At 40.5% G+C, this 21,808-nt stretch overlaps 2 protein-coding genes and 1 non-coding gene across 4 annotated transcripts in view; 1 reads left to right on the top strand and 2 right to left on the bottom strand.

The window, feature by feature from the left end:
* The first annotated feature begins 80 nt into the window (after window positions 1-80).
* CNOT11 (CCR4-NOT transcription complex subunit 11) lies at window positions 81-15,095 on the top strand. The gene is made up of 7 exons (XM_077915009.1): window positions 81-638; window positions 3,227-3,391; window positions 9,528-9,680; window positions 11,252-11,454; window positions 12,311-12,513; window positions 13,827-13,923; window positions 14,011-15,095. The coding sequence occupies exons 1-7, from the start codon at window positions 110-112 to the stop codon at window positions 14,206-14,208; spliced, it is 1,548 nt and encodes a 515-aa protein (XP_077771135.1). The 5' UTR covers window positions 81-109; the 3' UTR covers window positions 14,209-15,095.
* RNF149 (ring finger protein 149) overlaps window positions 13,675-21,808 on the bottom strand; it is a 31,867-nt gene continuing 23,733 nt past the window's right edge. Inside the window, exons 7-8 of one of the 2 annotated variants that reach the window (XR_013389350.1) lie at window positions 16,174-16,313; window positions 13,675-14,435 (exon numbers count right to left, since the gene is read on the bottom strand). Coding sequence is in view for 1 of the 2 variants with exons in the window: in XM_077915010.1 (XP_077771136.1) it covers window positions 20,976-21,019 (44 nt within the window). In the remaining variant the exon portion in view is untranslated. Of the gene's footprint in view, window positions 14,436-16,173; window positions 16,314-19,776; window positions 21,020-21,808 lie in introns of those variants that run through there. The other variant, XM_077915010.1, reaches the window with a different exon arrangement.
* Window positions 18,534-18,648, bottom strand: LOC144324423 (small nucleolar RNA SNORD89). Its single transcript, XR_013389940.1, has one exon. It is a non-coding gene; the product is annotated as a small nucleolar RNA SNORD89 (small nucleolar RNA).

Here is a 21,808-nt window from a genome sequence, read left to right as displayed (position 1 = left end):
GTTTTGTTTGCGACGCTGTCGTGTCACAGCGTGCTTTACGGCCGTGGGGACGGGGCGAGCCGGCGCCAGGGCCACTGCGGCCGGGAAGCGGGGCGGGCGGGCGAGGTTGATGCCCGGTGGCGGGGTGAGCGCGGCGTCTGGCCGGCTTCTCACCGCCGCGGAGCAGAGGGGTGCCCGGGAAGCGGCGGGATCGGCGTCCAGGAGCGGCCCGGGAGGCTCCGGCTCCGGCGGCGGCGGCGGCGGCAGAGGCGGAGCAGGCGGCCCCGGGCCGGGCAGTGGAGGCCCGGGGGGCCCCGCGGGCAGGATGAGCCTGACCCCGAAGGAGCTCTCGAGCCTGCTGAGCATCATTTCGGAGGAGGCGGGCGGCGGCAGCACCTTCGAGGGCCTGTCCACCGCCTTCCACCACTACTTCAGCAAGGCCGACCACTTCCGCCTGGGCTCGGTGCTCGTCATGCTGCTGCAGCAGCCGGACCTGCTGCCCAGCGCGGCGCAGCGCCTCACCGCGCTCTACCTGCTCTGGGAGATGTACCGCACCGAGCCGCTCGCCGCCAACCCCTTCGCCGCCAGCTTCGCGCACCTGCTCAACCCCGCGCCGCCCGCCCGCGGCGGCCAGGAGCCCGACAGGCCGCCGCTCTCAGGTACGCCCGCGGCGCGCCGCTCCCCGGAGCCCAGGCGTGCGCTGGGCAGGCTTTGGGCGCTTTCCGCCTGCGCCCGGGCGAGCTCGGCCGAAGAGCGGAGACGCGGGAGCTGCCCACGGACCCGGGGCCGCGGCCCGGAGCGTTAGCCCCCCGGGCGCACCCCGTTCTCGTGAAGCCCGCCTGGCGTGGGACTCGGTCGTAGCTAAGACCCTCTGCTCCCGCGCTGAGGTGTCCGTCGACCAGGTGAAGCCCAGAGCCCGAAGAGTTGTCGGGCCGAGATAGATACTAAGCGGCGCTTAACGGTTTGGCAGCCGCCGTCGTCGGTCTCTTGCGTGTCCCGCCCTGGATAATGGGATGGGCAGAGGGTAGAAGGTCGTCGCAGATTCGCGGCCTACCTTAGAACACGCAGGACTGCCGGGCATTATGGAAAATGTAGATTTGTGCAGTGCCGGTGAGATCGGATCAGTGGGTTTCATTCGAGGCCGCCTCCTTAGTTAGTTAGTTATATTCATTCACTCATTCATTCACTCATTCATTCATCCAAAGAGATGCTTTATGAGACTTGACTTTAGGAGAAGGCTCAGCCAGGAAAGGAGAAAGGCACAGAGGGGGTGGTGATTAGTGAGACAAAGCCCCCTGTAGTGGGGGAAGCAGACAGAGGTGGGAAAATGTGATCTTCCGGTACTAGCCCGTCGGAAAAAGAGCACTGTCTAGGTAGGGGTCACTATACAGAGTTAAAAGGTGAAGGCAGTGGGTTTTGAGATTAATACCAAGAAGTTTTTCGTGGCACTGGAGGGCTTCTACCCCGTAAGCTAGTTGGCATTCATGCTTGGCATCTCCTCTCCATCTAAAGCATCTCGTGGTTGGTTTATTGCGCTGCTCTTATGTAAGAGGAGCAAACTTTGTGTAGGATGAGATGTCCTTAGGGTACTCGTACCCAAGGCGGCTTTCATTACGTTTGAGAATGCCCGGAAGGTAATGCAACATATCTTGGGAGGCCTAAGCCCACCAGCCTAGGAGGCCCCTAGCAGACAATGGGGACAGCGTGGGATTTACTCAGAGAGCCCTTTGAATTCTGAAGGCCAGCTCAGGCAGGGGAAGGATGACTTAGGTCCCTTTCAAATGCCGTGAGCCTAAACCTAGATTCAGACCATAGACTGCATTGTAAACACAAATCTGTCTGGGGAGGACTCCATGGATAAGTTATTTTACCTCTCTGTGCCTCAGTTTCTTTGTTTGTAAAATGCAGATAGTAATAATTCCTAGCTGGTAGGGTTATTATGAGAAATAAAAGTATTTACAATAACTGTTAATCACTATTATCATTACTTTCATTGAAGTAAGGATGGTGCTTAAATGGAAAACAGGGAATATCAATACCGGGGCTTGTATTGTATGTCTAGAGTGAGCATCTAATGGATATATTTTTAAAGTTTTTCAGGTGATTCTGACGCAGAGGTAGGATTGAGAATATATCTAGATGTAAATAAGACAGCTTCTCTTCACTCAAGAAGCTTGAGGTCTGGTTGAGGAGACATAAATGTAGCCATAACCCAGTGGAGTAAGGGTTGTACTAGAGGTCACATACGAAATGCCCAGTGGCACAGACGACCAACCACCTGTGTGGCTGGAGAGGTTCTTAGAGGGAGTGAGGTTTTTGCTGGATCTTGGTTAGGGGTGGGATATGGGGTGTATGAGGGAAGGGTGTGGCCCTGTCAGGTGTTTTTAAAGAACTGGGTATATTGGATGTTCTGAAATCAGCAGTCTGAGAACCTGGGAGATTTTGTGTAACTGGAGTGTAGGATGTGTGGGTTGGAGGGGAGTTCGAGAGATGAGATTAGGAAAGTGGGTCAGAACTAGATTATGATCTCATGGTGCAGAATTTGGGGTTTAATTCTGTGTAAACAGGTTAAGTAATGTGAGATTCGTACCTAGAAATATAACTTAAGTGGTAAGTGGGAGTGTGGACTGTGGGTGATAGGTGGGCAGGAGTCCAAACTCGGAGCTGGGAAAGTGAGGAAGGCTGTCCTGGAGTCTAGACAAGAAAGGAGGGGAGATGAAGATGAGGGGAACAGAGTCTGGCAACAGTGCTGCTGTGGGACAGATGAGGCTTGTTGAGCAACGGAACGTGACAGACAGGAACAGCAGTCAGCACTGGGGGATTTTTGTGGATGTACTGTGCACTGAAGCAGGTGTGACATGTGTACCTGTGCTGCTGATGCTCCTGGTCTCTTCAACTTGTACAGTTGCTCACAGAAGCAAGGGAGAAAAAGCATTTCTGAGCATTAGCTTTTTTTATTTGTTTTTGCTTGCATGTTTAAGCTTTAGCCTTTGCATGTTGGATACAGAGCTTTTAATAGTTAAAAATTTAAGTTTCATTTTTGATATTGCCACAAATCACAGAATTTCAAGTGGTATATTTAATTGCATTTTCATAAATGTATATATTTGGTTAACTGAAACTTAAATAATTTTGTCTTTAAAAATATGTGAGTGGAAATGGCAAGCAGCAAATGCTAATTTTACCAGAGTCAAGTTAATTTTTAAAAATAACCATTGGAGAAATTGTTATACATTTTTGTTTACAGGATTTTTACCTCCTATAACTCCACCAGAAAAGTTTTTTCTTTCCCAGCTAATGCTGGCACCCCCAAGAGAACTCTTCAAGAAGACACCTCGACAGATTGCATTGATGGACGTTGGAAACATGGGCCAGTCTGTGGATATTAGTGGGCTTCAGCTAGCCTTGGCTGGTAAGGAGCAATCAGTGGTTTGGGTATTCTTGTGTAGTAGCATTAGGCCCTTTTTTTTTTTAAGGGTCCCCACTTAAAATGAAGGTCTTTGTAATTGTGCTAAAAGCTTCATAACTTCCATGAGAAATGTACCCTCAGTACTGGATCCTTGCTAATGTGGTATATAAATTCACTCTGAGTTTTCACTTGAATTGATTGCTTTTTCAATTTAAGAAGAATGCTGGATAAAATTTAGTAGGTTTAAAAAAAAAAGTGATCTGCAGATTCAATGCAATTTCTATTAAAATCTGAACAATATGTTTTGCAGACATGGAAAAACCCATTGTAAAATTCATACGGAATCCTAGGGGACCCTGAATAGCCCACATGGTTTCTCTTGGCACCCTTGTTGAAAATCATTCTACCTTATATGGAAGGGTTTATTTCAGGGTTCTCTATTCAGTGATCACTGCTTTGTCTGTCTGTATTTCACTTCACACATTTGCTTACAGTAGCTTTGTAGTAAGTTTTGAAGTCAGGATGTGTGAAAGTTCCCCTGTCCTGCTGTTTCAAGATTGCTTTGGCGCCTTCTGTGGGACGCATATAAATGAATGGGATCTCTTGAAGCAGAAGCCTGTTGTGATAGAAAATAGGAGCTTTCTTGACCTGGATGGTCAGAGCCTCTCTGAGTAGGGAAGGTAGAAGAGGCACCTTTTGCTAGACTGCACTGAAAGTGATTGATTAGGGAAATTCTAATATATGGGCAAATTTGTGAACCCTTCACCTTGTGACTGAGTGAGCTGCAGTATTAATTTTGACAGTCCCCCATCCTTCTTACTAGACTTAATGCGTCTGTGACATTTGGTTTCTTATACAAGGTGACATCGTTCAATAAACTGCTTTTTCCTTGGAACATTCCGACCCTCACTTTTTAACTCCTGAGTATCACATTAGAACAATGTTTATTTTCTGAAATCGAGAAATCTTTTTAAGACTTTTAAGGTTGAAGGTATGCAGAAATGCTAATTCACTAGTGCTAGATATAATCTACTTATGGAAATAAAATATGATTATTTCTTGAAAGATTGTATGAGAGCTGGGTACAGAGGTGTGACAGGCAGTTTCAGTCATTTTACCTTCAGAAGGGATATATATATTCTGAGGGCTTTTGCTTTGTATTCAATAACGTGAGAATCAGGTCTGATCTCCCTTGCAACTTCGGATGACTTGAGTTCGACTGTGAGAAAGTTTTAAAGTATATCAAGCCCAGAAAGGAATATATGCTAGAGTTAGTCTCGAGAAAGCTTGGCAAAATGGCTAAACTTGCTGTCTCCTACCCAGATTGAAGATGTCCTAATCCATGCATTTTTACAAATATCAGGGGGAAAAAAAGTGCTACACTTATCTTCTCTGGAGCTGGCTACACACAAATTCACCTTTGCAGAGGCCTGCAATTCATGTCTTGCAGTAGGATCTATGGACCAGAGGTGTATTTATGGAGGATGCAGTTGCATTTTTTTTAACTTTAAATAAACAAGCAGACAAGTTATACAAAAGTAACTACAAGGGGCATTTTTTTTTACCCTATTAACAATGTCAATATTTCAGAGGCTTTATTAAAAATTCCAGATAACCTGTACTTGTTATTTTACTACACATTGTGCCAATTTAAACATTTTTCCTATATTTTTGTCAAGAGTATGTTCATTTTCTGTACTTTAGCTAGCAATAGGAGAAAACAGCATCTTGGGATGATTTTAGTTAGAATTTTTCCTATTAAATCAATGAAGTTGAACATGTTATAGATACAAGGCATCTTTCATGTCTGACAGTTTTCCCACTGAATCCATGTTTGTTTGTTTGTTTTTTTATTAACACTGATAGCTCTTTAAGGAATCAGGAATTTAGCCCTGTCTTTTCAAAATTACAAAATCTGTCTCCCTCTGCCTATGTCTCTGTGTCTCTCTCTATGTCTCTCACAAATAAATAAATAAGATCTTTTTTAAAAATTACAAAATCTGGGGATCCCTGCGTGGCTCAGCAGTTTAGCACCTGCCTTTGGCCCAGGGCGCGATCCTGGAGTCCCGGGATCGAGTCTCACGTCGGGCTCCCGGCATGGAGCCTGCTTCTCCCTCCTCCTGTGTCTCTGCCTCTCTCTCTCTATCATAAATCAATCAATCTTAAAAAAATTACAAAATCTGAAATATGTAGTTTCATAAAATCTGCATGTATTAAGGAATTATAAAGTGACCCTGGAGCAGCATCATCTAGGTTAAGAAATATGTTTCAGGACCTAGAGTCTCCTTGTGTGTTTCTCTTCCTAGCTGCTCCCCTTCTCCCCCATCACTAACCTCATTTTTGTGATAATCAGGATTTACTTTATCGCCCTCACCTTTATATATGCCTGTAGTTTAACTTTGGATGTTCTTCAACTTGAGATATATGTGGAAACATGCTGTGTTCTTTTGGGTGTTAATTGTAAAGTGAATCCATACTGATGAATTGTAGTGGTTGATTTTCATTGCTGTTGTGACATTCATACAATGGAATATCAAGTTCTCCATCCATTTTACTTTTTTTTTTCTTTTTTAAGACTTCACTCACTCACTCATGAGAGACACAGAGAGAGAGGCAAAGATACAGGCAGAGGGAGAAGCAGGCTCCATGCAGAGAGCCCGATGCGGGACTCGATCCTGGGCCTCCAGGATCATGATCTGAGCCGAAAGCAGGCGCCAAACCGCTGAACCACCCAGGGATCCCCCCCATTTTACTATTAATGGACATAATGTTGCTATGTTCATTCTGGTAGTACATGTGAAAATATTTTTTCTAGGGAGATAAGCAAATGTAAAACTTCACTAGCTAGTGGCAGATTGTTTTCCAGAGTTGCTGTGCCATGTTTCATTCCCATTAGCAGTGTGCAAATTACCTGACATTCTCTGCATCTGATGATTTCAGGCTTAATTTTTGTCAGTCTGAAGGGTATGTAATAGTGTCTTGTGTTTTGACTGATCCCCACACCCCCACCAGTGAGGTTGAACTTTTTTTTTAAAGATTTTATTTATTCATGACAGAGAGGGGAGGGGGCAGAGACACAGGCAGCGGGGGGAAGCAGGCTCCGTGCAGGGAGCCTGATGTGGGACTCGATCCCAGGGTCTCCAGGGTCACATCCCAGGCTGAAGGCGGCGCTAAACCGCTGGACCACCGGGGCTGCCCTGAACATCTTTTCAAAGGTTTATTGGCCATTCAACCTTTTTTTTTTTTTTTTTTAAATTAAATGGTTGTTGAAGTCAGTCCATTTTTTTTTTTAAGGCTTTTTTTTCCCCCCAAGATTTTGTTTATGAGAGAAAGAGAGAGAGGCAGAGACACCGGCAGAGGGAGAAGCAGGCTCCATGCAGGAAGCCTGATGTGGGACTTGATCCCAGGACCCCCAGGATCACAACCTGAGCCGAAGGCAGACGCTCAACCGTTGAGCCACCCAGGCGTCCCTGTTTTCATGTGTCTGTTGGTCATCTGTATATCTTTAGAGAACTGTCTGTTCGGATTTTCTGCCCATTTTTAAATCCTTTTTTTTTTTTTTTTTTGGTGTTGTAGGAGTTATTTTGGATATTAACCTTTTACCATATACAGAATTTGTAATAGTTTCTCCCGTTCAGTATGTTTTCATTTTGTTAATGGTTTCCTTTGCTGTATGAAAGCAAGAGGGGAGAAGCAGATTCCCAGCTGAGTGCAGAGCCTGCCATGGGGCTCTATCCCAGGACCCTGGGATCATGACCTGAGCTGAAGTCCGACACTTAACCAACTGAGCCACCCATGTGCCCCTATGTATATATATATATGTATGTACTTAGTAGGTTCCAAGCCCAGTCAGTGTGGGGCTTGAACTCACGACCCTGAGATTAAGAGTCCCATCTACCAATACCAACTGAGCCAGCTAGGCTCGGTCTTGGTTTTAGGCTCTAGGTCTAGTTTGTCTTGCCACCCAACTTTTTCCCCCCCGTCCATTTGCATGGGATACCTTCACTTTCAGTCTGTCTTTGGGTTTGATGTTTGTGTCTCTTGTAGGAAGCATATAAATAGGTGTTGTCTTTTTACCCAGTTACCCTATACCTTTTGAATTAAAAGTAAATGGGCACTTAATTTATTTTTAAAGTAAATATTCACTGATACATACTTTTTGCCATTTTGTTGTTTCCAGGTGTTTTTGCAGTTCTCTGTTCTTCCCTTGCTCTCTACCCTTATGTTTGATGACTTTATTTAGTGTTAGGCTTGGATTCTTTTCCTTTTTTCTGAATCTATTCTAGGTTTTTGACTGGTGGTTACTGATGTTCGTATATAATATTCTTTGTATATACCAGTCTAAGGTAATGGTTAAGTTTGAACACATTCTGAAAGCACTGTATTTTTACTTCCCCACCCGACACCCTGTGTTCCACATTTTATTTTTTTTTAAGATTTTATTTATTTATTCATGAGACACACAGAGAGAGGCAGAGACACAGGCAGAGGGAGAAGCAGGCTCCATGCAGGGCCCGACGTGGGACTCGATCCCAGGTCCCCAGCATCACACCCTGAGCTGAAGGCAGGCGCTAAACTGCCGAGCCACCCAGGCTGCCCCTCGTAAGGCTAGTTTAGTGGTGGTAAACTCCTTTAACTTTTGTTTGTCTGATAAACTCTGTCCTTCAGTTCTGAGTGATAACCTTGCTGGGGCAAGCACTCTCATGTTTTTTTCCTAGCACTTTGAATAGATCATGCCACTTTCTTCTGACCTGCTGTTCCTGCTGAAAGAACATCAGATAGCCTTATGGGGTTTCCTGTGTAACTATGTGCCTTTTCTCACTGCTTTTAAGATTCTCTTTTATCTTTAATTTTTAACATTGTATTTATTTTAAAAGATTTTATTTATTTATTCATGAGAGACACAGGAGAGAGGTAGAGACATAGGCAGAGGTAGAAGCAGGCCCCTGTGGGGAGCCCAGTGTGAGACTCGATCCCAGGACCCGGGATTACACCCTGAGCCAAAGGCAGACAGTCAACCACTGAGCCACCCAGGTGCCCCAATTTTTGACATTTTAATTATGTGTCTTGATGTGGACCTTCTTGGGGCTATCTGCTTCCTGTACCTGGCTGTTTCCCTGGTTAGGGAAGTTTTCAGTGATTATTTCTTCAAATGTTTTCTGCCTCTTCTTTTGAGTTTCCCTATAATGCAAACATTATACTTGAACAGAAGAAATTCTTTAACCTAGCCTCATTTAAAAATTTTTTAATATTTTTGCTGCTCAGCTAGGGTGCTTTCCTTTACCCTGTCTTCCAGATCACTGATACTGTCTTTATCTGCTTATCTGCAGTTGATTCTCTAGTGTAGTTTTCATTTCAGTTGTATTCTCCAGCTCTGTTCTGACTTCATTCACTTTTCTCTCTAGTGAGGATCTTTATGACCATTACCCAAACTCTTCATCAGGTAGATTGCTTATCTCATTTCCCTTAGTTCTTTTTTTGAGGTTTTGTGTTGTTTTTTTATTCAGAACATATTCCTCTGTCTCATTTTGTCTGAGTCTGTTTTTATGTAGTAGGTATGTCAGTTAAGTCTCCTCATCTTGTAAATAGTGGCCTTATATAGAAAACGCCCTGAGGGGCAGCCTGGGTGGCTCAGCAGTTTAGCACCGCCTTCAATCCAGGGCCTGATCCTGGAGACCTGGGATCAAGTCCCTGCATGGAGCCTGCTTCTCCCTCTGCATGTGTCTTTGCCTCTCTCTCTGTGTCTGTCATGAATAAATAAATTTTAAAAATCTTTAAAAAAAGAAAAAAATAAAATGCCCTGAGGAGCCCAGTACCTCAATCCTCCTTGGTCACAAGTACCAGGCACTGTAGGGGTATCTGTTGTGTGGGCTGTATGTATCTTCTTGTTGTGAATGGTCTGCAATGGCTCAGGGTGCTCTAAGGGGTAGGAGTGGCCCCCAGCACAGCTGGCTGAGAGGCCGGACTATAGCTGCTGCTGGCTGCTTGATTTGTAGTTTTTGGAAAAAAAAAAACAAGACAATACAAAAACATAGATTGAATCTTGCCTTTTGTTTATATTCCCAATTAGTAGCTTGTCTATTCTCTTGCCCTGTGGTACCCTCAATTTAAAAATATCTCTTATTTTATCCTTTTTCAGAACGTCAGTCTGAATTGCCAACCCAAAGTAAGGCTAGCTTCCCTAGTATTCTCAGTGACCCGGACCCAGATTCTTCAAATTCTGGATTTGACAGCTCGGTTGCCTCTCAAATCACAGAAGCTTTAGTCAGTGGACCAAAGCCGCCTATTGAAAGTAGGTACATACAATTTTATGTACTTGGGTTTTATTTTACCAATACCCTGAGACTTGGTTTTCTAAAGCAGTTATTTTTTGTTGCTCCCTAGACTTGAATTCAGTGAAAAACCTCCTAGCGTCTAGTAGAACAGAGTAGAGGTGGTCAGTTTAGTTTCTTCTGTAATAAAATTACATACCAAATTTTTTATGATCAGCAGCATTCTGGAAGATAGATTTTACAAAAAGGAGTCTTTTGTAATGTATTACCTTTTCTTTTTTAGTGCTTTATTAATCTTATCATTACCTTCTCCCTTGTAAAGTTTTACTAATATTATAGTTCCTAATTTACTTTAATTCAAAGAAAACACCTACTGAACATGAAATCCGATAGCTGCATCTTTTGGTTTCATGGTATTCTATGTGGTTTTAATGATGAAGGCATGCTTTATGCTTAAGAATAAGGAAAATGTTCTCCAAATTACAGTGTTACCATGAATTTTAAACTTACATGACTTTAATGCCATTAACACATCTTTGGCATAAATGGGCTTAATAACTGAGGTCTCATCCAGTCACAGGTATGCCTGAAGGCCCATGGCACATGCTGATTTTTATTTAACATTTGTTTAAGCACAACTTTTGTTGCATGAGCCACCAGAAAGGTATGTGAAAACCCCAATCAATTAGATACTGAATCTAGCTAACATGAGGCATCTGTACTTCACGGAAATGTTTCCTTTATCACAGTAGTAGTACTTCTCATAAAATGTCAAAATTTTTATCTTTTTATAAATACTCTGAAAAGAGATTGAGATGCTAGTCCTGGTGATAAAAATGAGAGAGAGGATATTTCAAGATAAACTGATGATTCTTAGCTAGAAAACCTCAATAAACTAGTCTCAAATTTGGCATGGGCTAGGATCCATGATTGGAATAGGCCACCTTAGGGCCCTGTGTGGAAACCAAAATGAGGTATAAAAATCCCAGCCAGTATTTATTTTAGTGGGTTTTTAAACTTAGGAATCAATGCTGTTTCAGAAAATAGTTGAAGTATTGAGTCACTGCATTTTCTTGTATAGTTTTATGAACAGGAGTACAGGATTTTTGAATTAGGGGATTTATGAAAGTCTCTGGATTCATTTGAAAATGTCAAAAGGCAGCTATACTTTTCTGTTTCCTGCCATTTCATGAAATGCAAAGAAAAAAGTTACAAATAATAGTGGTCTCTGAATAAAAATAATGGTAACCAAGAGTAGGATGAACAAAATCAAATAGCATTTCATTTTTCCCATAAGAACTTTTACCAGTATGTGAAGTTGTATCCTTTGCTTCTGAGTGGTGATCATGCTTTAATTAAAAATTGCCAGATCATGGTAGTGCCTTTCTCTCTTGAAAAATAGATTTGCTGTCTAGCATAATGATGTTCTATTGATATTTCGTTTTGTTGGTATTCTGAATAAAACCCTGAATTTCTAAATCATCTCTGCCTTGGATTTTGAAGTCTTGAGCGTTTTATCATGTTACCTTTATAAAGATGTGTATAGATGTTAGCTTACTAAATGAAACAAATATTCCTGTTCTCATTAAAGGCCATTTCCGCCCAGAGTTTATTCGTCCACCACCTCCACTCCACATTTGTGAGGATGAGCTGGCTTGGCTGAATCCAACAGAGCCTGACCATACGATTCAATGGGACAAATCAATGTGTGTCAAGAATAGCACTGGTGTGGAGATCAAGCGAATAATGGCCAAAGCCTTCAAAAGCCCCTTATCGTCTCCTCAACAAACACAGGTATTTATTTATAAGCATTTCTTATCTTTAGTCCTCCACATTAAGTGGCCAATTAAATGACCCTGTCAACAGAAGTCAGCAGTAGGAAGGGTTTTACATCCAAGGAGTCTTGGATCTCTGAATCTTTGTTCTGCTTCTCCAGTTCTAGTCATTTTACTCTGGTGGGGAAAGACTGATAATTCAACATGTATCAACTCTTATTTGAACGATTTTGACTCTAGGAGAGGAGGGGTAGGATAGATCTCACTTTTGATCCTGTGATTACAGTGTTTGTAGTTCACTTTGTTTGCTAGGCCATTCCTGAAACAGTTCACTGTGGTATTTGCCAGTAGGGAGGAAGTGTGGAGAATTTTGAAGAAAAAGCACTTATGTTTTTGAAGAGAACTATTTGAATTACATAGTTGAGTAGGACCTGAACTGCATCATCCTGCAAAGTGAGGGACTGCAACAGGGCAGCTCTCCCTCTTCCCTTCCTGCTTCTCTCCTCAAGCATTTGTTCTCCACCTGGGGCTGTACTCTTGTTTCTCCTATTCCTCAGTTCTCTGTGGTGTGTGCTTTTCTGGAGAGCTGGTTGGCAACTAAATTATTTTTTGGTTCTAGCCGAGGACAGAAAAGGTCTACAAAGGAGTTAAGGATGATATTGTTATATAATCCAGACATTATATCCAACCAGACAATACCAAGTTTGGCTTAATGCCCAGGAGGAGAGATCATTAGCATATTTGTAAATAGTCTTTGCAGTTCAAGACATGATTATAATAATGGGTTTGAAGGAAGAAATTTATGAAGTTGGTTCAATGCAGACAATTTTTTTTGACTCAAAAACCTCTTTTTTTAAAAATTTGATTGTATTTAGCTCCTGGGTGAGTTGGAAAAAGACCCCAAACTCGTTTATCATATTGGCCTGACTCCAGCCAAACTTCCTGACCTAGTGGAAAACAACCCCCTAGTTGCTATAGAAATGCTACTGAAGTTAATGCAGTCAAGCCAGATCACGGAGTATTTTTCAGTCCTGGTCAACATGGACATGTCCTTGCATTCAATGGAAGTTGTAAATCGGTAAGTGTTTATACTCAATCAGATGTGTCTGTGTGTGTGTGTGTGTGTGTGTGTGTGTGTGTGTATGTATGTGGGGTATAATATAGACGCTAACTGGCCAGAAGGGAAAAACTTGCAACAGACTTTAAGGCAGGGATTTTTTTTTTTAAACCTTCTTGAAATTTTGCTAAAGACCATGTCCATTTAAGCTTACCAGCCAGTGAGAAAAAGCCTGGCTTCGCCTGGCTGGAAGCTGGGTGATCACAAGTATGTGTACAGGAGAGTGGTCTTTTCAACCTTACTTTCTGTCACTGGCAAAACTGGTTACCTGCTTTTTGAAAGTATACTTCACTTATGCATTCTCTGCTCAAGCCTTTCCCCTTCGGTGAAGACTCCCACCCACTTCCTTCAGGGTCTTCATTCCGGTTCAGTCCTTGGATTGAGCTACCTCTGAGTGCTTGCTTCTTCCCCCTTCACTACATTCTTAACAGCATTATTGTCTTCACCAGATTTAGTCCAAGAATAACCACATCTTTTTTATCAATATTATTGTTTCTAGAGAATAATTTAAAGGACAAAGTCTGCTTATGCTCCCCACCCCCCATCTCAAGTGACCACACCACTATTCCTTGGAGCACTAGTTCCTCAGTGCCTTATGGAAAAAGGTTCTACAGTCACATTTCTTTTGGAAATTCATACTATATAGTTAGCATAGTATCCCTTTATCTGAACATGGAATTCCTATCCCACAGAATCCTTTGGAAAATACCAGCTTTCCTTTACAAGATTCTAATATGCCACCATGCCTTCTGTCTGGGTCTCTATCACCAGGTTCCTAAATGTACCATACTAATCCCAGATTCCAAGATTTTTCCTCCTAGCATCCACTAGGTTATAAGGAACACTTCTAGGTTCCAGTTCAAGGCTTTTCCCATATTTTCATTTATACTGCTTCTTGTAAACCCCTCATTTTACCATTTAGCTATATATAGTGTACTATTTACTTACTAAACTATACCTCCTTCTCAGATATACCATCTTGCGTATAGCACTTAGGCATAATCGGGGTTTAGTAAATGTTACTTATGAGAGCTTGAAGACCATTAACTGAATTATGATTCAACCGAGGACACACAGAAATGTTTTTAAAAAATGAGTAATTACCATGTGTAATGCTAAGTATAGACTTAAAAATGGAAATCCCCTTTATTAACAAGCAGAATGGCTCAGGCTCATTTACATAAATATGTTTACAACTAGGTAACTGATCCTAAGTACCATAAAATATAATTAACAGTGTTTAACAGCCCTAACTTTTTAACTTTATGAAACAGACTAACTACTGCTGTTGATCTACCTCCTGAATTTATTCACCTTTATATATCAAATTGCATCTCTACTTGTGAACAAATTAAGGACAAATACATGCAGGTAAGTAACAGAAATTTTTGTAATTGTAAATTTTATAAATACCTGCCAAGAAAATGGATACACTAAAACTGGCTTTCTTTTTTTCAGAATCGTTTGGTTCGTCTTGTGTGTGTCTTTCTCCAGTCCTTGATCCGAAACAAAATTATTAATGTGCAGGACTTGTTTATAGAAGTGCAGGCATTCTGTATCGAATTCAGTAGGATACGAGAAGCTGCTGGCCTTTTCCGGTTGTTGAAGACATTGGATACTGGAGAAACACCTTCTGAGACCAAAATGTCAAAATAATACCTCATCAGAACCACCACGTTCCTTGTTCAGCTGTATTGTGACTTAATTTTTAAAAACTGTTAGAACCTTGAGTGGATTGCTTGGCCTAATGCATATAAACACCACTTTATCTACTTAAAGCAAAATTTTCCTTTCCTGGATGACTCACTCCTGGAGATGGATTTTTGGTAAGAACTTGGAAGTGTCTTACTGATGATTAGGAGTAAAGGTTATCCAAAAAATTCCTGCAAGACAGTAGATAAGGTCTTTAGCACTGTAGAGCAATGTTAAAACACAAGTTATAGGCTACCAATAAATCAAGAATCCAGTTTTCTTAAGGTTCTTATATTAAAGTATTTAATGAAAGTAAATGAAGACATTCTTAAGAATTTGTCATACTGCCCTTGAGGTGAAATCAGCTGAATGTTTTGGAATCAAGTGGCAAATAGAAGTTTGGTCCTTCAACCCATTTATGCATATAGTCCCCTATTTCTCATTAAGCACAGTCTGAACCAAGGACATGCTTCTAACTCAATCCTTTCTTGTCATGGGGACTTATTAGACAACAAAAGACATGCATTTCTTGGACCTCTTACAAACATGGGAACTCTTAGAAACCTTCTTTTAAGACTACAATAGTTGATATGGTTTTCTGGGGTTTTTTCCCCTTAAGATGTTTGTTCTTCAGTTATCAGTCTAAGATAGTTACTTTTTTGTTTTAAGGAAAACTATTAGTCCATGCTTTGGGAGATAGTATCACCACTGAGGAACTGTCATGTCAAATCTCTTCCTGAGTGGGAACTGTACCTGCTGCCTGTGATGGGGCAGATGGCATCGTGTGGGCTGTTATCCCTCATTTAACTTTGGACAACAGTGCCTTACATTAAAGTTTTTTATGAACTATATTATCTGATGTGTATTTTTTTACTTGAAGAAAATGAAAAATTAGTTTACTGAGGTTACTTTCAAAGCATATTCTTTCTAGGGAAATAATCAATTCAACAGGAGTTACCTTCCAGTTTAGCCCTCAGCAAAAGTTAAAGGGAAACCAAGCCTAGTGATTTTAAGAGGAACATAAATAAGTTCTAATCTTACAATATTGGCAAAACAGCAGTACTCTTAGTTCTTATGAAAGTAAGACATTTGTAAATAACTTGCTTAAAGGAAATAACCCAAGCCAGTGTAACAGAGGAATGCCTTTAAACATACAAAATGCTAGCAACAACCTTGATTTCTCTCCATACCTAAAAGTAGACATCACTGTTTTACATACTTGGTTTGGGAAAAGAAACCGTTCATTATGCAGATACTTTTTTGGAATGGCGGAGTTGGGACCACTGTTGGAAGCAACCCAAACTCAGCTCCGGGACCTACTGATTCTCTGACAACCTCAAATTCATGGCCAACAGCACTGTAGCTTGTGCCTGGACAAAACTTATCTAACATGTATTTTCTCTATAAGGCTGATAACAGCCTTCCTGTGCTGAGAACAACAGATAACACTATGCTTGGGGGCCATTTTAAACTGTGAAATCACTAAGGTATAAAATTTTAGAAAATGTACACTGTGGAAAAGGACACAGTGTTGACAATTTGGGAGCTGAAACAAGAAGGCAAAGTGTCCTTGTCCTCTCGTTCAACCTCAACTGGAAGTGTGTCAGATGCCTCAGAATTTTCACCACACTGTATGTGTCCACAAACACAAAAGCACTGCACATCCTGATTTTGGGGTTACAGATAAATTTCAGTAGGCAAATTTACGAACATGGACTTTGCAAATAAATAGACTGAGTACGGAGTACTGCTAATCATTTCAAGATCACACTGTTGGTGTTTACTTGAAAGAGGGAAGATTTAGAAGTCTAAATTGCTTACAAAGAGTAGTAATATTTAGGGAACATTTTATAAAAAAGTCAGGTTTACATTTACAACACCAACAAAAAGTTCTTCATTAAATATTTTTAAAAGTAGAAGAAAGTTTACCTGAAATAAATTATAATCCTGGGATTCAGTTAACTGTAATCAACTTTTAAGTGTAGTTCAATATACTGCCATATTAAAAACAACACATCTTGAATTCTCTGGATTTTCTGAGTTTCTAGCTGTAATATCTTCAAAATCACCTGTTAAAATGACAGTATTAAGTTACATCTTAGGATAGAAATAAAAGATCGTTCACAAAGAAATGAATTGGGACCCTAAGCTAAAACTGTTTCAAACAGCTTAACTGTTTATACATTTAAACAACTTTAAAAAAATGGTTGTCATGCACCTTTCTTACAGAGTACACACTTATACAAACTTTTTTTTTTTTTTTAAAGACTTAGAGTGAGAGAGCAGGGGGAGGGACAAAGTCTTAAGCAGACTGCCGCAGTACAGGAAGCCCAACTCAGGGCTCAATCTCATGACCCTGATTATGACCTGAGCCAAAAGAGTTAGATGCTCAACTGACCAATCCACACAGGCGCCCCTACTGCCACAAACTTAAGCGGCATGTACCACTACTTAATACATTCTGTAATGGTTTACATTCCCAAGAATAATAGATCCCATCCCTATTTTTTTTTTTTTTAATTTTTAAGTAGGCTCCACGCTTGGTGTGGAGCACAACAGAGGGCTTGAATACAGAACTCTAGGATTAAGATCTGAGCGGAGATGAAGATTTGGATGCTTAATGGACTGAGCCACCCAGGTGCCCCTCATGTACCTATTTTAAATACTCTGAGTAATAGCACCTTCATATAATATATTTTTTAAAAGATGTTCTTTATTCATTTGACAGTGAGCACAAGCGGTGGGGAGCAGCAGGTAGAGGGAGGAGAGGCAGGTTTCCCCACTGAGCAGGGAGCCCGATGTGGGGCTCGATCCCAGAACTCTGGGATCATGACCTGAGCCAAATGCAGACACTTAAGCAACTGAGCCACCCAGGCACCCCATTAAGATAACATGTTAATGATATCTGGAAAATTAATGCATGGCCAGAACTTTAATTCTTTAAAATTCTTGCACCCTCTACCTACTAAGACATTTTGTTGGTTTCACTTTAATCTGTCTGTTCTTACGCAATCACTACTGTTCTAATTAGGAAATCTCTAAGATGCTTTCAAAAGCACTTATAATCCTGGGATCCAATACCTATGCAGTCAAAAGCCCGCAGAAATACTGGTGTTCCCAGGCTTCTCAGCCTATACTTCATGAAAAAGAAGGGACTTTTTTATTCTTTTTTTTTTTTTTTTAAGATACTTATTTATTCGAGACACAGAGAGGGAGAGGCAGAGACATAGGCAGGGGGAGAAGCAGGCTCCATGCTGGAGCCCGACGTGGGACTCGACCCCGGGTCTCCAGGATCAGGCCCTGGACTGAAGGCAGCGCTAAACCGCTGAGCCACTGGGGCTGCCCGGACTTTTTTATTCTTAATGTGATCCACATACCTTCTTCAATTTACAACTTATTTTATACTTACTCTTAGAATAAAGGTCAATCTCTAGATGCATGGCTAGTGATGATATTGTAGAAATTTCACTTTTATAACTAGAATTACACCTTAGCATTTTTTATTTTTTATTTTTTAAATTTTTATTTATTTATGATAGTCACACAGAGAGAGAGAGAGAGGCAGAGACACAGGCAGAGGGAGAAGCAGGCTCCATGCACTGGGAGCCCAACGTGGGATTCGATCCCGGGTCTCCAGGATCGTGCCCTGGGCCAAAGGCAGGTGCCAAACCGCTGCGCCACCCAGGAATCCCACACCTTAGCATTTTTTAAAGTGAAATGCTTGTCTTTTTAAAACTTCAAAAACGAAATTAACTGGGAAAGGTGTAGGTGGCTTTTCTAATTAGTTGTTGCATCACAGAAACAGCACAGGTTATACAGAAGATTCACTGGCTCAGGCCAGCATCCTGTGCTTTGTAAATCACAAAGTGCGCTGAGCTCAAAGAAACTGCTTTTAACCAAACATATAATTACTTCAAATTCTAGTTAGTAGCATACACATACTGATTTAATCTCAGCCTTCACTGAGCAAATAAATTTTAATGTTCTCAAAAGAAGAGATTTGCCAATTAAGCTATCCTCTTGGGGAATTTGGTTACCCTAGGTATTTCATCCAAGTGGGAACACACCTGTTCTTCAAAGTCTATTATTTTATGGTTCTGGCAGTCCTGGACTCAGCAAGTATACCGTAAAGTATGTAGAAAGGTATTTACTACTCAGTTAAGGCCAGATGTCTCAGGTTCGCCAGTTTTTTTTTTTTTTTTTTTTTTTTCGTTAAAAAATATTTGAGCCCTTTTTGGGAGGACTCCTCTTGGAAAGACTGCCCAAGTGCAAACTTCAATTCTGATGTTACTGAGGTCAGACCAGTGGTTCGCTTCCGGAGATTTTGTCATCGTGCACCCCACAGAGAGCAAACTGCTAATGGGCACACTGCAATTCGGCCTTTTATTGTCATCACTCCTCAGTGACTGCAGTGAACAATCTCTCAGGAAAGGCTTTATATATTGAAGATCCCCAAAACATCAGCAAGCAAGGAGGTTTACCTGCCCAAGGTGCCGTGTTTTTGTGCCTCCTCCCAGCCTTTGTGGTTTTCCGGTGGGAAACCCAGAAGCAGCTCCAATGGCAGCAGATGACAGAGTGCTTCACATTCAAGGCCAAACTGCGTCTTTTACACGCTGACTGTGACTTTGAAAGGTAAAAAAATGTATATTGTTTCTACACTATTTGTAAACAAATGGACACTTGTGGAAGGAAAATTATTACTGCCATAAATAGTATGACTAACCTTAATCAAACCACTCTGGTTTACTCCTCCTTCATTACATTGCCCATATTCCAAGTAGCATTTCATCAATTTTATGTCTCAGCAAAAATTCTGCTAATATTTGACCCTTCTCTATCATATTTATTTCTATCTAAAAAAAGCCTAACAAAGGAAACTTTTAAAGTGCTGCAGTTTTCTATTTTCTCTTGATAATTCCTTTCTCTGCTATTGAAGGAGAGAGATGGGACTATTTCTAGATTGGGACCAGACCACTACAATCCTTCCAATCTCTTGTATGTATAGTTTAGTGTTAAAATTTTTGAATGAAGGAAAGCTAGGTCTGATAGCTAATTAAGACATTATACTTCTTGAGTATAAAAAACAGTGTGTTTGATCTGTTACAGTATTCTTTTTGAAAGTCTACTTCATTGGATACCAGAAAGAACTGCTAATTTTTAAAGCATTTCTCCCAAGTATGTATCTTAAAATACAAAGAGCAAAAAACTTACATGGTACAGAATCAAAGACATACTTTTCCATTCTCAATAAACCACAGAGGGCAGAATTCAATGATAATGGCTATTATGGAAACCTACTTTGAGGCTGTTAAATGAGAGCTCAAAGAAAGTTTCAGTAGCTCCTCAAATTGAATCTGGCCAGAGTTTACTTCAGGTAAATGAAAAAAAAAAAAAAAAAAGAGGTAAAGTAAAACTCACCAAGTATTCCACTGTGACTGGCTAGAATCCAGATGCAACAGTTTGGGGGAAAAAAAAAACAAACTATACACAACTTAGATGCAGCTATAAAATAAATTCTTTAAATTTAAGTAATTCTATTTTTCTTCTCAATAGGCATTTATTTTTACTCACAAAATAAACATATACACAGCAACTAGCTTAGAAACAACAAAGGACAACAGTTTCAAGTTAAAAAAAACCTCTCCCTCACCCTCCTCAACTTCCACCTCCAAGAAGGGAAAGGAGAAGAGAGTGTGTGTGTGTGTGTGTGTGTGTGTGTGTGCTTAATCACTTTGGAAAACTTAAGAGCGCAGTCTTCAAAAGCGTTACATTAACCTGACCTTTTCACTTACAAGAACAGCTAAGATTAAAAAGGATAGATGATTACACAAGGTCATGATTATTAAGTCTGCTTTAAATCAATCAAAACTGACTGCTTGCTTATTTTGTAACAATGATCAAAATTCTCCATCTATCCCCCTTTTAATTGTAAAGATAAAATCGTAGTTGGAACCAATATATTCATCATTTCCAAAAGTCTCAGTCTGCCTACTCTATCTCCTTAAGGCAATGAATTTATTGCTCATGTGTGATGCAGAATCTTAGTTCTATTTGTAGAATAAATGGACAAATTTCCCTCTCCTTTAGGTTGTCACAAGAAAGTAAGAATTAAAAAGGAAAAATGCAAATCCTAAAGTCATCTAGTGCTTTTCCTATAATTCCAAAGAGGAAACCAGAAGTATTCTTAGGTTTCAAAGTCTTTATCTGATAACATGGAGGTTCAAGAAAGGTATAGATTTCTTTCATCTCATTCACAGGTTTAATGTTCTAGAAAAGTCTTTCCTCCAGGGAAAACTCATGATCAATTACTGAACTGAATTATATAATTCCAATTCCATTAGTCTAAATTCAGTTGCTTAGCCTAAACTATCCTTGAGAAAGAAAATAATCCTGTTTTCACAGTACCGAAGCAACTAGTCTACTATTCAGAAACTCTCCCCCACCCCATCCCTTTTAGAGTGCCTTCCTAGTGGTCTCTGTAATAGTCCAAAGCAACATACTGTTTATCATAAATGATACATTTTAGTAGATAAATATATTAAGACTAATCAAAACGTCTCTTTAAGAATAAAATATCTTAGCCCTTTGTATATCAAATCAGAACCTGAAAGGTAAAAGGATGTACATTATTTTCAAATATACAAACTATGTGCTAAAGTTAAAAAAAAAAAAAAAAAAGTCCTTTAATTCAAGCCAAAGCTCTGTCCATGATGCGGTCACCAGGATGTGCACTAGGAGATGGGTCCTCCACGTTGAAGGTCACTCCTGCCTGTTTCTACAGCGAAGCAACAAAATCCAGTGTTAGTCCCTCAGCATATTCAAACTTTAATTACACTAACACTGTGACTACATGGATGCCCTAAGTTAAGAAACAAATTACAGAAAAATTTAAATAAAATTTACATATAAAAATAGCAACCCATTCCAGAAAGTCATGAATAATATACAAGTATGTTTCTCATATATAGTATGAGAGGTTTTCTAGTATTAGCCTAAACTCTGATCAGCATAGTGCTATAAAGAAAAGACACAGTCTTAGTTGGTGGCATTAGTGTAGGTTTTCAAAAGTAAACCAGGCAACTATGATGACGATGATGGTGTCACTGCTCATGAAAACAATGAGCATTTACTGGGTTATAGCTGTGACCCAGGAGGTCTAGGATGTTATTATGGTCATTTTACATATGATTAAACACAGGCACAGAGAGGTTAAACTATCTTTGAAGAGGAATTCAACAGACAGACTGGTATTACTAGGAAGAGTAGCACGAAATAATTTCAGCACTAAATTTCTTACAGTAATAGAATACTTCCTTAAATACAGAACCAAATATTTGAACTCACCTAAAGTCAGAGCCAAGGTCAACTAGATAACAGAAGGAGCACTCACCAGAGAAACACTCTCCAGCGAGCAGTGTACCACTAATAATTTGCATGTTTTATTTCTAGTTGCTCCTAAGAGCCCAGTAAATGTTTTCTCAACTTCAAGGCATACTATACACTGGAAGTACTAATGTCTGCCTAAAAGAACTGATTTCTCCAATTTAGTATTTCTCAAATTATA

This window comes from Canis aureus, chromosome 11 (genome assembly GCF_053574225.1).
Source record: "Canis aureus isolate CA01 chromosome 11, VMU_Caureus_v.1.0, whole genome shotgun sequence".
Lineage (NCBI taxonomy): Eukaryota > Metazoa > Chordata > Mammalia > Carnivora > Canidae > Canis > Canis aureus.
The sequence above is the reverse complement of the archived record's forward strand: the minus strand, read 5'-3'. Positions and strand labels throughout refer to the sequence as shown.

What these genes read in the sequence shown, in the direction of transcription:
- CNOT11 (XM_077915009.1), top strand. Translation starts at nt 110, where the DNA reads ATGCCCGGTGGCGGGGTGAGCGCGGCGTCTGGCCGGCTTCTCACCGCC. An exon ending in ACCAAAGCCGCCTATTGAAA is followed by an intron (nt 9,681 to 11,251) that starts GTAGGTACATAC and finishes TTCTCATTAAAG; the next exon opens with GCCATTTCCGCCCAGAGTTT. An exon ending in CGTCTCCTCAACAAACACAG is followed by an intron (nt 11,455 to 12,310) that starts GTATTTATTTAT and finishes GATTGTATTTAG; the next exon opens with CTCCTGGGTGAGTTGGAAAA.